The sequence below is a fragment of the Cupressus sempervirens genome, chromosome 1 (genome assembly GCF_028749045.1).
Source record: "Cupressus sempervirens isolate cs-2001-9-10 chromosome 1, ASM2874904v1, whole genome shotgun sequence".
Classification (NCBI taxonomy): Eukaryota; Viridiplantae; Streptophyta; class Pinopsida; order Cupressales; family Cupressaceae; genus Cupressus; species Cupressus sempervirens.
Window position 1 is genome coordinate 515,377,806 of NC_143118.1, and position 14,842 is coordinate 515,392,647.

Here is a 14,842-nt window from a genome sequence, read left to right on the forward strand (position 1 = left end):
TTTTTATTTTATCATATTTATGATTATTGAACCCTATTTCAGAAAGGAGACATCATAGTCTGCCCTTACCCAATATTGTTTGTGGGCAAGCAATGCCAATTTTACTATGCGAATAGCATTTGTTGTGCAACTCTAATATTAATGAGTTTCGTCATCTGTAATAGTTTTATTTCTTCCCTATGTTCCTAACTGACAAAAACCTCAAGATGCCCCACTTAGTAAGGTGCTTCTCCTACTCAAAATAGTCCTGCCAATTTTACTATGCGAATAGCATTTGTTGTGCAACTCTAATATTAATGAGTTTCGTCATCTGTAATAGTTTTATTTCTTCACTATGTTCCTAACTGACAAAAACCTCAAGATGCCCCACTTAGTAAGGTGCTTCTCCTACTCAAAATAGTCCTCAAGGATGAACCTGCACACAAGTTTAGAAAGCTTACATACAAAAATATATGTATCCATAAATGCAAGTAAAGAATATCCAACTCCCATTCTATTTCCCATCTGATATTTAGAGAGAATTCATTTTCAGGTTTCAAGCTTTTTGATGATCTCTTGGGGCTCTAGTTTCCCTATGGCCATTCTAGAACGATCCTCAAGCTATGATAAACCTTTAGAAATATGTAATCTCCATCTAAATTCCTTTTTAGGAATTTCAACATTCACCAAGTGCGTCCTTGATCTACTCTCAACATTCACAAGAATGTCCTTGATCAATATTCAATAAGAGTTTTAGGAATTTATGTTGTCTTTATTCACAAAACTATGCCATAATATTGACTGGAATAACTGATGTTTGGAGATCAATTTGTTAAGATCAATAAGGAACAATGATAGCGATTAATATTATTTGCAAGAATGGGGCCTGAAGTATTGAAAGAATTAATCATACTTTACTTAAGTCTTACCGTAGACATTATCAGAAGTGGAAATATAGAAGCAAGTGTATATTCGAATTGATATATTTTGGAGATTATTAGAGGCACTATACTAAACAAAATCTATAACGACAATACTATTGGTATGTAGGATATGCCATGACTCATTATATCCTTGCGATAGTTATTGGAGTCATCGATTTTATTATTTGGAAGGCCTAGTGGTGCAAATATACTTACTGGTGTTACTAAAATGGATCTACAACAAATTCATACTCGACAGTGTGAGTACTAAGGTGGTACCCTCTTGTTGGCAGTTATTCATTTCACTATTGCCTTCTAGTAGATTATTGTTTGTGACAAGATTGTCTTAAGAACAACTTGGCAAACATTGAGGTCCTGCATTGAAGTTTGAAGTGAAGCTTGTTACTCTTTCTGTATTTTGGACTTTATTAACAAAAAATTGTATTCAGATAAGGGTAAACTGATTCATGATTTAAATCTCGGTCAAATCATTCAATACAAAATGGTTATGAGTTTATTCAATCTTCTTATCTGCAAATCAAAGTATATATTTCTTTGACATTATCTTTGCAATTCTTGATTGAGTATACAAATTTGTAAGTAAATTGTTCAAAGGGTTGGTGAAAGGTATAATTCATGAGGGATCTTACAATGATATCAAAGCTAGCGATCTTGCCAGCTTGTGGAATGTCAAGAATTATTACAAAAATGAAAAAAAAGGGGTAGTGGAATGCTAGCAATTAAAATTGCACGGTGGTATTATTAGAATTCAATTGTATAGTTTTTTGAGTCAAACTCATTGACCCATGGTTCATGAGAAGTGATTCACACAAACCCATCACTCATGAGAATTAATGAAGCACAACACTAATTGCATCAAGGTGATTCTCACAAAGGTGAAGTAATGTGGCTTCTTGGGAAGTTACCCATTCTAGTACAACTCCAGCTTGAGCAAGCTTAACATTTCAAGAACATATAATTTTAATAGAGAAATTTATTCTTCCACTTCAGGAATATCTAATTTTGATAAAGTTATACTTGGGAATGAGGTTATTATAATCTTTGATACCCCCTTCTTGGACCTTGTTTGTGCAACTCCTCTCCAAACTTACCAGAGGAATAAGGTAACTAATGCCACCTTACGAGATTTTCTTGATCACATGATGAGGTTGGAGAAGGGAACCACGCACTTGAATATTTCTATGTATGAACACTCAAACAAGGTTCCTGTCCTAGATGCTAAAAAATTTGGAGTTACGCTCCGTGATCAATGCTAATATTAAACATACCAACATTGAGGATCTTGATATCTTGGCACTCAAAGCCTTGGACACCGAGCTGGTCACTTCACAACATACCTCAAATCTAACAAAAAGAAACACCCTAAATCATGGGCCTTTGCTTGTAATAACAATAGTGATCAACCGTTGTTAGGCATCAAGGCTCTTGTTCAGTCCAAAGTCTCTAAAGAACATACTTGGAGATTTAGAGAACTCAATCCTATAGTAAGTGGCCTTCCATAATTAGTACAACGCCCTTTATTGGCTGCCGCTTCATTTTTGGATGATTATCTAGGACTTAGCGGGATCATTCTTAATTGTGCTTGGTTCGGTTTTCAGTGTACACTATTTCTATCAAATAAATATGTTCTTGATCACCTTTGCACTCTCAAGACAAGGTGTAAGCTCTTTCCACTTTCCTCTAAGATATTCCTCAATGAAGATTTGACTAAAGCACATATGATTGAACTTAAACACTCTATAATTATTGTTGGTAAGGCTAGAAAGAATGGTAAGTGGGTTGTTATACATAATCTTAAGGCTATCATTAAGGACTCTTTCCCACCCGGTTGGGTGAAGAGTCATCCTAAGGCTGTCAAATGATGTTTTCGCAACCTACAGGTGTTTAGAGGTGGCATGTCTCCTGACCTCAAGGTCAATGTTGGAACGAAATCGGTTCCTTTTTGTCTTACCTATGTTTTTTGTTGTATGCCTTGGGTTCTTTAGATATTCTTTGTCTCATGGAGACTCGCGAGAACCCTACCTGTCCTCTTCCAAGTATTTAAAATTGTCATCAGATGTCAATTTGTCGGGTGGTGACACAATTCCCCAATTAGGCCTATCTAATCAGTCAACCATTACGACCCTTAATTGTAAAACCTTGAATCCAATTTGAGGTATGTTGTGCAAAGGTTGAAAGGGTACCTCAAAATTGTGCTATATTTGGTAACTTGATTGGAAAGTTAGGAAGTTGTAGGGAAAAACCTCAAAGGTAGTACTAGTAGCAAACTAAGCTTCTATAATGTAATTGGTGTCAAGGGTTTGGTGTGGATCAAAAATGGTGATTGTTTGATGTTGCATTTAGTCTCAAGGGACAAAAAACATTGGAAGATCAAGTCTACTCCATCCTCTCCAAGTTGGATTTGTGTCAACCACATGTGCCTAGGATTAGGCCTAATGATAAAAGTGGCTTCAAAGGTAGTCTTTGATATGAGAAGTTGTAGCTAAGTTGTCAATTGTTGTTGATTTGTGGGTTGGAATTGTTCTTAAACGCCCTTGTGCCCATAGGATGATAGTTGGGTGGAGAACTTTCAAGTGTCTAAGAGAAATTCTTGTTGTCAGTTGTGGTGATCTACTAGTTTCCCTGTGAGCTCTGCATAGATGAAGCAAGCCAACTAGGGGTCTCCTCCTAAAAGTAAGGAAAAGTAGGGTTCTCTTAAAAGAATAGGAGATTGTCTCTGATCAACTAAAAATGCTCATAAGGCCTTCTATTATTCTCCATGGCCTTCTAGATCGTCAACAAATCAACTAGTTATCTCCTCAAAAATAGGGATCCTCCCTAAAAATCTTGTATAGTTGTCTTTGTCTTATGCCAACTATCACTCATCCGCTCCTTATCAAGCAATAATGTACAAGACTCAAGGTCTGTGGCTGCTAGAGTTGGGTTCATTTACCCGAATTTTCTTCCTTCTTGTAGAATAAAGGATATCAAAGGAGTTATAAGTGTTAAACTTTATATTAAGGGGTATTCATAATGGCAATGAGAATGACTCCAAGAGTGCCTCCAAAAAGTAGCTGCCATGGTCGAATCATTTCATGACTTGTGTCCATTACCTTGACTATAAGGGTGAGTCTGGAATGGCCTCCATGTAGTAGTCAAATGATTTCACAAAGATAAATGCAGTGCTTAGTGCAAAATGGCTCCCCAGAGTGTGTAGATGTCACGAGCACAAAGATGACTCTTAGTGAGTCTTCGTAAAGCAATCAAGTGGTTACATATTTACATTCAGTGTCAATAAAGATGAGTCTAAGAGGGCTTACACAAGGAATCAAGTTGCTTCATTTCCCTACATAACAATTATGATGGCACACACTAATCATAATAAAAGAGATATTGAAATATTCAATCATTTTTAACATTGAAATATATAATGAATGCCCATTTATGAAAGGCTGCCTCTCTCAATGAAGAGGTATGTTGGAGCAATATATGAGAAGATGAATGAGAAATGTGTAAAGGCCTCAATATAACACCTTATGTATATTTGATTAAGGGAGTTTGAGCAGATTTTCAAGCAATTATAGCAGATATACAAAGGAGAAAGTATGTGTATTTGGTAGCAAGAATACATGAAGATATGTAAAGATGATATATTCTAGAATCAAAGAGAATTGTATGAAAAAAATGCATGCAGATTTTGAAGAAAAGGTTGTGACCATTTTGCGGCATAAAAATGATCAAGTAATAACAGGTTGAGCAAGAGAGTTTGCAAAGGGAAAAGTCTATCTTGAAGAAGCAACGTGGATAAGATGGAAATTTTAATGAAGAGTTGGTGCCTCTAATGGGAAACATTCCCACAAATTTATTGAGGGATTAGTGCTTCTAGTAGGTTGGACGAACTTTGAAAAAAGTATTTATATAAAAGAATTAACTTGCCATGGTTTTGTCCTGTGGGAATTTGATGCAGAGGAAAAGGTTTACACAAAACTTGGAACCAATCTAATGCCAAAAGGGCATACTTCCCAAGAATTAGATATAACCCTAAACTTGATTTGGGTATTCAACCTACACAATATGAAACCTTCAGGGACATTTTTAATGATAAATGAGACATTCCCAAACCATGCATGGTCATCAAGCACACAAATACACATATAACAAAGTTTTACCACCTTCCTGTCGCAACAATGATAGGAAACCGCTTAAGCAGGATAGTTTTTGGAAATGGATTTATTTGACCCTTCAAATCACAAGATAAATTTGTCTGGTAGAAATGAAACTTGTTCAAAACATGATAAACTACCCACCCACCAATTTTCAGGTTCATAATCAACCATACCTAGCTGTTACGAAATATTCTTTAGACCACATTATATGGGAAACTAAAATCTAAACAAACCGGTTTTACAGAAGTGGGCATAACTTGCTCATTTCTTAATGAAAATGAGTCAAACTTGAAGCAAAAGAAAGTAGATTCAAAACTCTTTCCAAAAATATTGCATGCGGACCCCAAACCTTCAATTTTATCCACCTCTCACAAATGCAAACTGAAAATCTTCACTATCTTGACTGATACATATGAAATATCTCCTCATGCTATGCACCTGAGCAACAATTAAAACATATAAAAATAGACTAATATACACGATTTGGGCATTTTTCTTTGAGCCAAATGAAAATCTTACATTTTACAAGCTCATATGTTACCCTAGGCAGGGATTAAACCTTCAAGACCAAAAATATGATGGAAATATTGTCATTGATGTCAAAGGCATTCATGAGATTGATGCAATATTGTAATTGATGTCAAGAGCATTCAAGGGATTGTTAAGATTGTGACTGTGCTATAAAAAGACTACAATCAAAACGACAGTGAGGTTGAAGATTTAGTGAGTGCATAAGACTTATGAAGAGTGATGAAGATTCTATAACCTAATTGTATATTGTCACTAGTTTGTCTGATTTATTATTGTTATCAAAGTCTTTCATTTCATAAAGAAAGTTTTTCCAAAAGACCAGTCTGCAAGATATTTTATGTGAGACAACAGTTTGAACAGAAATCTTTATGGACAGTTTAAAGATAGTGACTTATTTAAAGTAGTGTTTAAATATGAAAAAGAAGTCATTACCTATGACAACTCGTATAAACATGATACTACCTAAATATGCAGTGACGACTCAATGAGCATAAGAAGACACACAAACATTAAATATGACACAAAGCTCCAAAAGTATGAGGAAGAGATTGTCGGATGGGTTGTTCAAATCAGGAGTGAAAGTATACATAGTAATTGTGATTGTTAACAAGCCGTGTGATTATGATTATGGACGAACCAAAAATATTTATTGAAGTATATCTTGATGCTAGACCAACCTATGAACCAGTATAAACCATCATAGACATATACACAGAAATATATTGATGACAGCAAAGAAGGGAAACAATCTCATGTGAACCATTACACACTAAATCAGAAGTTTATACCTCTGTGTGCATCGTTGGACCAGAGAGTTTGATATCATCGGTACAATCAAAATAACGGCACAATATGCAAATGGCAGAAATTAATATTATTGTAACCAACTTTTTATCTATGGCCAACTTGGTTATAATAAACACTGAGTTCAGATTTTAATATTATGTAGACTGAAGGAATAAGTAAAACGAGAAGAACAATCACAATGATGGCCAACATTTCTGGATATGACAGATATATTTGGCAATATAAATGTAATAAAGATGATACCAAAATTAAAAGAGCATTCCAATATCCTCAATAGTATCAGAACTTCACAGCGGATAAGTGTTTTACAAAGGTTTGATATATTATCAAATGACAAATATATTTAAACCACAACATGAAGATACTCTAGGTGCGTTGGAAATGGTAAGCATATATCAGCAGCGATATTTCAATATGAATGAGGTGAAGCAATAATATCTTTGAGGCCCGATAAAAATATAATAAGTGATTGAATATTAAATTTGGGAAGTCTCGACAAAACACAAAATGGGGCGAGTTGAGTATGAAGACGGCACATTGAAGCCAAGCATGTGCAGTTCCAGTCAGAGCAGTTCCATGTCACACAATATGGGGTGCAAAATGTGAGCAGGTGAAGATGGTGATAGGTGACTCCAAGAAAAGTTATAGTGACCACAGTCCATCAAATGTTAATGATCTATCAAAAGTCAAGCAACCTTCCTTTTCAGTGCCATCATGAGTTTAAAAATCAAACAGTAAACAATAAAAATATTATAAAGTAGCAGTGAGTCGGCAATTATGTTATCCGGGTCAAAAGTTGTAGACAAGAAAGAAAGAAGTGTCGTGTTGGTCATAATTAAAATATAAGTTGTCTTCAGCAATTATTTAATGAGTATTAACAGCAGCTTATGTCATAATTACTTAAAATTATTCATTGTGTTATGGGAATTCATCAGCAAATAAGATGACTCTTCATTTTAAGAGGCATGATTGTTAATGGAAGATATATAAATGAACTCAATTTTGGTATGTGGAAAGACTGTGGAAGAGAGAAATAAGCAGAATTTAAAAAGAAAATAATGAAGATGGAGTAGAAGAGAAGCTTATTAAGCGGAATATATATTTGAAATAATAAAAAGAGTGTGAAGAGAAAAAAGAGTGGTGTAGTATGAGAGGAGAAGTAAAATGCAGAAACTTTAAAGAAGGTGCAGAATATATAAATGTGTATGCAGATATATATATATATATATATATATATATATATATATATATATATATATATATATATATATATATATATATATATATATATATATATATATTTGAGAAGAGGAATTAAAAGAAAACATATATTTAATTGAGAGTATGGTATAGAAGGAAGAATTATACAGAAGGGAAAGCATTCAGATTTGTAGAGAAAGTTAAAAATCCATCACCAGTTGAGTAAGCAATAGTGTAAAGCTGGAGAATTAGTTTGTGCTCAGTGCATTGGTGTTCACGAAGACCGCAGTGGGGGTTGGTGCTTCCAGTAGGTCAAAGCCTACGAAATGCAGGACTTGGAGCTTTCAGTGAGTCAGTGCTCATAAACATAGGGGTTGGAGCCTCTAATAGGTCAGAGCCAACAAATCATTGTAAAAGAACAAGTTTATATAAAAAGCAATTATTTGCCATGGTTTTCTCCCAAATTGGGTTTCCATGTAAACATTGTGTTATTATGTTCATGTGCATAATTGTTTATTTCAGAATTTGAAGTTATTGTTTGGATAAAACGTTTTAAATTGGCAAAGTTGTTATCATAATGATTCACCCCCCATCTCAATATAATCGTGTACTCTTCAAAATATGATATCTTAGTCAAAACTAAATGAAATAAATTCAAACCAACGCCAAAATAAAGTAAATTCAGATTACTATCAACCCCAATCACTGTGAAATCATAAGGATAAAGAAAAATGAATCAAAATGAGCTGTCTTCAGACTGTTTACACTCAGAAAAAAGCAGAAAACTAGAGAAATTTCATTGCAAAACTCACTTCAAATCTTCATTAACCTCTACAAATGAAGCGCAAAATGCTTATTTAAGTCCCTAATCATTTAATGAGACTGATCTGTGTTCATGAGGTGACTTTTCAACTTTTTTCCATGTTTTTCTCCCTCTTTTTTCAAAAAATGTTGATATTACAACTTGCCAATTTGAGCAACCTTTGCATTTTAAAGCCTAACGACTTCAAAACTTTGGAAAATGATTGAAAATGGTCTAAAATGATTGAAAATGTCTAAAATGACCTTAAAAAATATTATTTAACTAAAATTAAGAAAATTCCTCAAAAATCACGTTTTTCCTATATAAGGCTAATTAGCACGTATAGTGCCCTATATTATGATAATACATAGTTTCTATTATCTTTGTTTAATATCTAATGGGTATCTATTGTAATCTTATGTAAATATTACAATGTTTCTAATATTTAGTTTTTTGTTTTCTAGAATAGAAGGTTTCTATTCTTTACGATTGTTTCTTAAGGAAACATCGTTCAGTCTCTTGTATCCATTGATCTCTTGATCACTGTTAATAACAAGCAAATATTTTCCAAGTACTTCCATAATATGGTATCAGAGCTAACACTCAAAAAAAATTTGAAAAGAATTATAATTTCTTGGTTGAAATTATCTGTCTTTTATTTTCAAAATTATTACATGCACATTTGCCTCCAACTCTCTCTATAATCCGACTAGGGTTTCAGTTCTAAGCGATTTGAATATGCCGACTTTTGATTATTGGTGGTTTTTTTGAGATCTCAATTGGGTTGTCATCATTTTTTTGGTGCCTCGATTTTCAAGCCAATCGATACAGAAACCGACAACAAATTCTTTCTAGGTTTTTCGAGCTCTCTTCTGGGTCACCCTTCAATTTTTTTGAGTCTCTACTTTTTGAGGGTTGCGTGTACTTGCATGTTCGTTGCATGTACTTGCATGTTGTTTGCATGTGTTGCTTTTACCATGCAAAGTCTCGTGTTTTGCCTCCCTTAAAAATTTTGGCGACTTTTCATAATTTTTTCCCTTAAAAAAAGAAAAACAAATTTTAATGGGTTTTTTTTTTTTTTCCAAAAAAAATTCTTATGAGTTTCTATATATTTTCCTTTAAAAATTTATGATTATGTAATTCGCAAAGTTGTGTGGGATTCCTCTATTGGGTTTGTCATTTTTTCCACAAAAATTATCTATTGGGTTTTACTATTTTTCCAAAAAAAAACAAAGCTTTGTATTCTCAAGTTTTGATTGATTTTTCACCTCAAAAATCATATTGGGTTTTGATTGATTTATCACCACAAAAATCATCTCAGGTTTTGACTGATTTTTCTCTTCAAAAATCATGTCGGGTTTTGATTGATTTTTCACCTCAAAAATCATGTTGGGTTTTGATTGATTTCTCACCTCAAAAATCATGTTAGTCTTCTCAGCAGACATCCTCTGCTCCAAATTCAGAAGGCTCCTAGAAGAAGAACATTCAATGCAACTATTGCCATAGGTTTGGTCACATGAAGGTTGAATGTCGGAAGCGCTTATCTTCCCTATCAAAGCAATCTAGTCCGCAGCCCACAGCGAACAGTGCGGAGCCCCTTGAGCAGACAGAATTTGTCTTTTACGTTTTTTGATAGCTTCGTGCTCTAGACAAATTACTCATTAAGGGAGGGTATTACGATAATAGATAGTTTATGTTATCTCTGTTTAGTATCTAATGGTTACCTATTGCAATCATATGTAAATATTACAATGTTTCTAATATTTAGTTTTTTGTTTCTAGAATAGAAGGTTTCTATTCTTTACAATTGTTTCTTAAGGAAACATCATTCAGTCTCTTGTATAAATTGATCTATTGATCACTATCAATAACAAGCATATATTTTCCAATTATTTCCATAATACCCTACACCAAGCTTACACGTCTATCTTGTGTTCATCTTGTGATGCATTGTACATAGACCTCACATGAATGTTTATATGCAATGAATACACTTTGAGATTAAGTTATATGGTTATGATATTAAATTGAAAAAGTAAAAGCTTGTTGTTATACCCCTCAATATAGCAGTGCTTTTAACAAAATCTACTTAAAATCTAGCCTTTAGCTTAATTTTAATCAATTTTCTTTAATAATAATACAATAACCCGTTAACACATAGTGAAAGCTTTTCCTTCCAAGACATAAGAAATGGTCCACAAATCATTCCATGCTATATGAATGTAATCAACCTACATAAGAAAATAACTATTGTTTTCCATATATCTTAGCCAAATATAGATTGACAAAAAAAGTTCACTATACCTGGTTAGTCAGTATTTCAAGGGTGACTTGCACAAATGCTTTATCCAGGTCGTCTTTGTCCACCCCTATCTGCACTAGTGAGTCAAGCAATCAATCACTTGTAAAATTAGTATCTTAACTATTGTAACATTAATGTTTTGAGAAAACTATGTAAAAAGAAAAAATTTGAATATATTAGGGCCTCTTCGAGATCCATCATTAAACTGAAATTAATGAATATTTTAAAATTTTGAGCTACTATAGATAAATTATTCTAGTTGTGAGATGCCAACAAGTACTGTATAGGCCAAAGCATTAATTCAATACTTTCTAACACAAATAATAAGAGATATCCTAGAATGGGAATTTATCTTAAGTTCACTATATTTTATTTTCCATGAAAGTCATAGGTACTTACCATACGAGCTTGTAACGTTTGTACTCTAACAACAGGCTCAATCATTTCCCAATGCACACGAGACCAGATAGACTCCCTTTGCTTTATTTCTTTTTTGAAAATCTAATCCAATGACAGGCAAAGACTATATTCAAGGGTACAAAGTTGCATGACACATTTGACCATGATTAATAATACAAATGATTACATTAAAACTTCCAAAAATTTGACAGATTTATATTCAGCACTAAAGAAAAGCAATCAATAAAACTTCATTAATTAGAGTGGTCGATTCAAATTAAGAATATATAAAAACAATTAGCTTACAACCTACAATAGATAATAGGTGTTATTTAGAAACTCACTGAATACATATTCTCTGTCACAAGCTTTCGTAGCGATGTTCGATCTTTTTGCGCTAAAAATGTGTTTACCTGTCATTTGTAAAAACAAAGATTATATCCAAAGGTGTTGATAATTGTATCGACATTTGTTTAAAATATGTAGCCAATAGTCATTGTTCTTATACCTTGCATATGAACCAAGACAAGTTGACGAATCATTAGAAAGTTAAAATTTAAGTTGTTGGCTTGGGTTGAAGGACGGATTCAAATTGAGTTTGGGTTTGTGGGTTTGGGCAAAAAAATCCCATTTGGGATCGTGGGGGTTTCTCGAGTGTGTGTGTGTGTGTGTGCATTATATATTTAAAAATAAAAGAAACAATATTTAGGATTGGGCTTGACTGCCAATGTGCTTCCCAACTATTCAACATATATTTCAATTTGATGTGATATTTTAACTTACCTTTGTGGTGAATTTGGATTATATCAATTGCTATTGATATTTAGTGTCACATATTTTATTTTACTAATGGTGAGCTTGAATATATGTGTGTGTGAGAGAGAGAGTTGTACAATTTAATTTTAAATTATATCAAATTGTAGTTTACTAATGGTACTGGTATACCATTTTGGCCGATTGCATCTATATTAGTACCATTAGTAAACTACAATTTGATAAAATATATAAACAAATTAATTAAGAGCATAATTAAGGCTCACCATGCTTTAAATTGTAGTTTGTGCATATATAGATTATATATATAGTTGTACCAGAATTAAACAATAAAAAATAATAATATTTAGTATTTTTAACATACTTTATGGCATCATGGGTTGTGCGTCCTCGCAGGTCCTTTAGGGTCTACATAGGCTCCTTGAGGGTCCGCGCAGGGTCCTTGAGGGTATGGTTAGAAAACTCTTACTCAGCAAAAACTTGCCAAGCAAAAAAAAACTCGGGAAAAGTTCAGCTAGTTTCCAAAAAAAATTGAAGAAAAATTGGCCTATTTTAAAAAGAACCTCGAGAAAACATGGGAACCTTAAAAGTAGCTTAAATTTAATTAAAAGTACATTTTCTTTTACAAAATTCAACCAAAAGATGCATCCAATGAGTTAATTAATGAGGACACAAAAGAAACAAGCAGAGTTTAGATATATATAAATGCAAACTGGGTACAAAATTGGATTCTCATGAAGAATGATGATGGCAAGAAGCAAACTAGTAAATTGTCCCTACAAAACTAGAAGTAAATACATCATTGTAGTTAGTTTCTAAAAAACTAGAAGTAAATATATCATAGCAAAATAGTCTAAGTGTGAGTTCGAGCAATTTTGGCTTGTGGCTTGGGTATGAGCAAGTGGTTCGGCTAAGTCTGTCAGGATTCAAGAATAGAATTGAAACCAAGTAATTTGTGAAAATATGAGTTAGAATCATTCAAAAATCATTTTTCTAACTTCAATTTGACCTCAAATATCCAAGAAAATTTCTGGGAAATAAAACTGTATAAAGCATGTTGAATCCTAAAATTTGGCTAAGCCTAGAATTTTTTGAAAACCCTTGAAATCTAGAAGCTACATTTTAACTCCTATGACTCCAAAAACTATGTCAAATATCCTGACACTATTTATACAAATATAACTTAAAGTATAAGTTACATAACTTAAATGATATATTTGTATAAATCCTCCTTCCCCTAAGCTACAAAAATGACTAAACAATGCTTTAAATGCAAAATAGTACCAAAAAATTACATTTTTGGGCATTTGAACTCTAATTTCACACATGGACGAGTGTTTTCCAAAAGCTCAGCGATTAATCTGCCATTTTTTGTCAAAATTTGGACTATTTTTTCACTAGCCAAGTCACTAGTAAACCTGGGAAAAACTCAATGATTAGTGGAAACTCGCCAACTTTTCGGCAATTATGCCAACTATGCTTCATAGTCCTCCTAGGTCCTTGCGGGTCCAAGTAAGGTCTGCACCACAGATTGCAGATGCTTGTGGGCAAGCATATCTATGGAGCATGAACCTTCTCGAACCCAACACAAATTAGAGAGTTTCTGAAATTGCGTAATGTATTGGTCAATCGATCCAGTTTTCTTCAGTTGTGCCAATTCTTTGAAATTAAGTTCTGGATCTTTACCATCAAATTGCTCGATCTATCAATCTCTCAATTAATTCCGCATAGGTATTTATTCGGTCATGCCACAATGTGATGGTGCCATGATGCCACCATTCATGTGCTACTCCCTCCAAGCATAGTGTCACAGATTTAATTGCTTCTTCTAGTATAGGATTAAGCCGGAAGTAAGTATTGGTCTTCATTACCCACGCTTGCACAGATATGAATTTGGATCCTTCAAATGGAGACAAACTTACTTTACTCAACTTCCTTCTCAGATCATCATTAAAATATCCTCAGTTTTTGCCCCCCAAATATCTCATTCTTAGATCTGTGTAGTCTTTGTAAGATATATCTTCCTCAAAATTCGCATTCTTCCAATCTTCTCTCAACTATTCTTGAACGTCCTCAAAGGTTGGCTACTTCCATCTGTGTGGTGCCTCCATCCGTAGGGGAAGAGATGGCATGGAAGGTCGTGAGCATGTTGGATGAGGGTTTTCTTTACCTGATGCCAAGTCGGCGCTGTGACTATTCTGTTCACCAGATACTTTATTGTTTGCCAATTTCTTGAGAATTTCTTCCATGAGTCGCTGAGTATCATTGATCTGTGCCTGATTCTTCGCAAGTTCTCTTAGTAGTGCTATGAGTTCGGCAGCCGTGAGTTTTGGTTCTGCCACTATTATATCAACTGAATAGGATCTTCTCTTCCGGCTATAAACTCTCATTCACTATCCACAAGCTGGCAAGATTGAAGCTTTGATAAGATAGTGATGTTCCTGTGCTCTACGTCTCGTCTAGAAACAATCTTGTTCCATTAGTTGCTTGCAAGGTTACCTAATGGGGTTGTGGCAGAAGCCGTACGGACTGTTGGGCAGCAGTAAAGACAAGGGAAAATGTCGTACGGTCAAGGAGGAGGTCGTATGGTGAGGTGAAGGGCAAGGATGTATATACACCGTACAGTAGTGGAGAACGGATGTGTGCAATGCAACTATGATGTGTTGGTCGTACGGTATGAAGGAGTTGGTCATATAGTATAGTGAAGTTGGTCGTATGGTACAATGAAGCTAGTCGTTTGGTTTTGTTACATCCCAAAATTTTGACCTAATTTTAAATTTGTTCATAATCATTGGATTTAACAGATTATTCTTTCATCATCATGTGAAATAGGTAGTTATTTATATATGTTGTATTAACTGTTGATGAAGATGGTCGTTAACCATTAACTGTTATTAGATGATTAGCAGTTGCTTGAATTGAAATTATGACTAATAATTTAAAGTCTCTTAAAATGTTT

General features: G+C 33.9%; 1 protein-coding gene across 1 annotated transcript in view; it reads right to left on the reverse strand.

Annotated features, from left to right (window-relative positions):
* The window catches only part of LOC149578497 (Mitochondrial inner membrane translocase complex, subunit Tim44-related protein), a 220,744-nt gene that overhangs the window by 40,469 nt on the left and 165,433 nt on the right, over positions 1-14,842 (reverse strand). The window contains exons 7-9 of the mRNA XM_089829480.1: positions 11,454-11,522; positions 11,110-11,211; positions 10,713-10,781 (exon numbers count right to left, since the gene is read on the reverse strand). Of these exons, the coding sequence (XP_089685606.1) occupies positions 10,713-10,781; positions 11,110-11,211; positions 11,454-11,522 (240 nt within the window). The remainder of the gene's footprint in view (positions 1-10,712; positions 10,782-11,109; positions 11,212-11,453; positions 11,523-14,842) is intronic.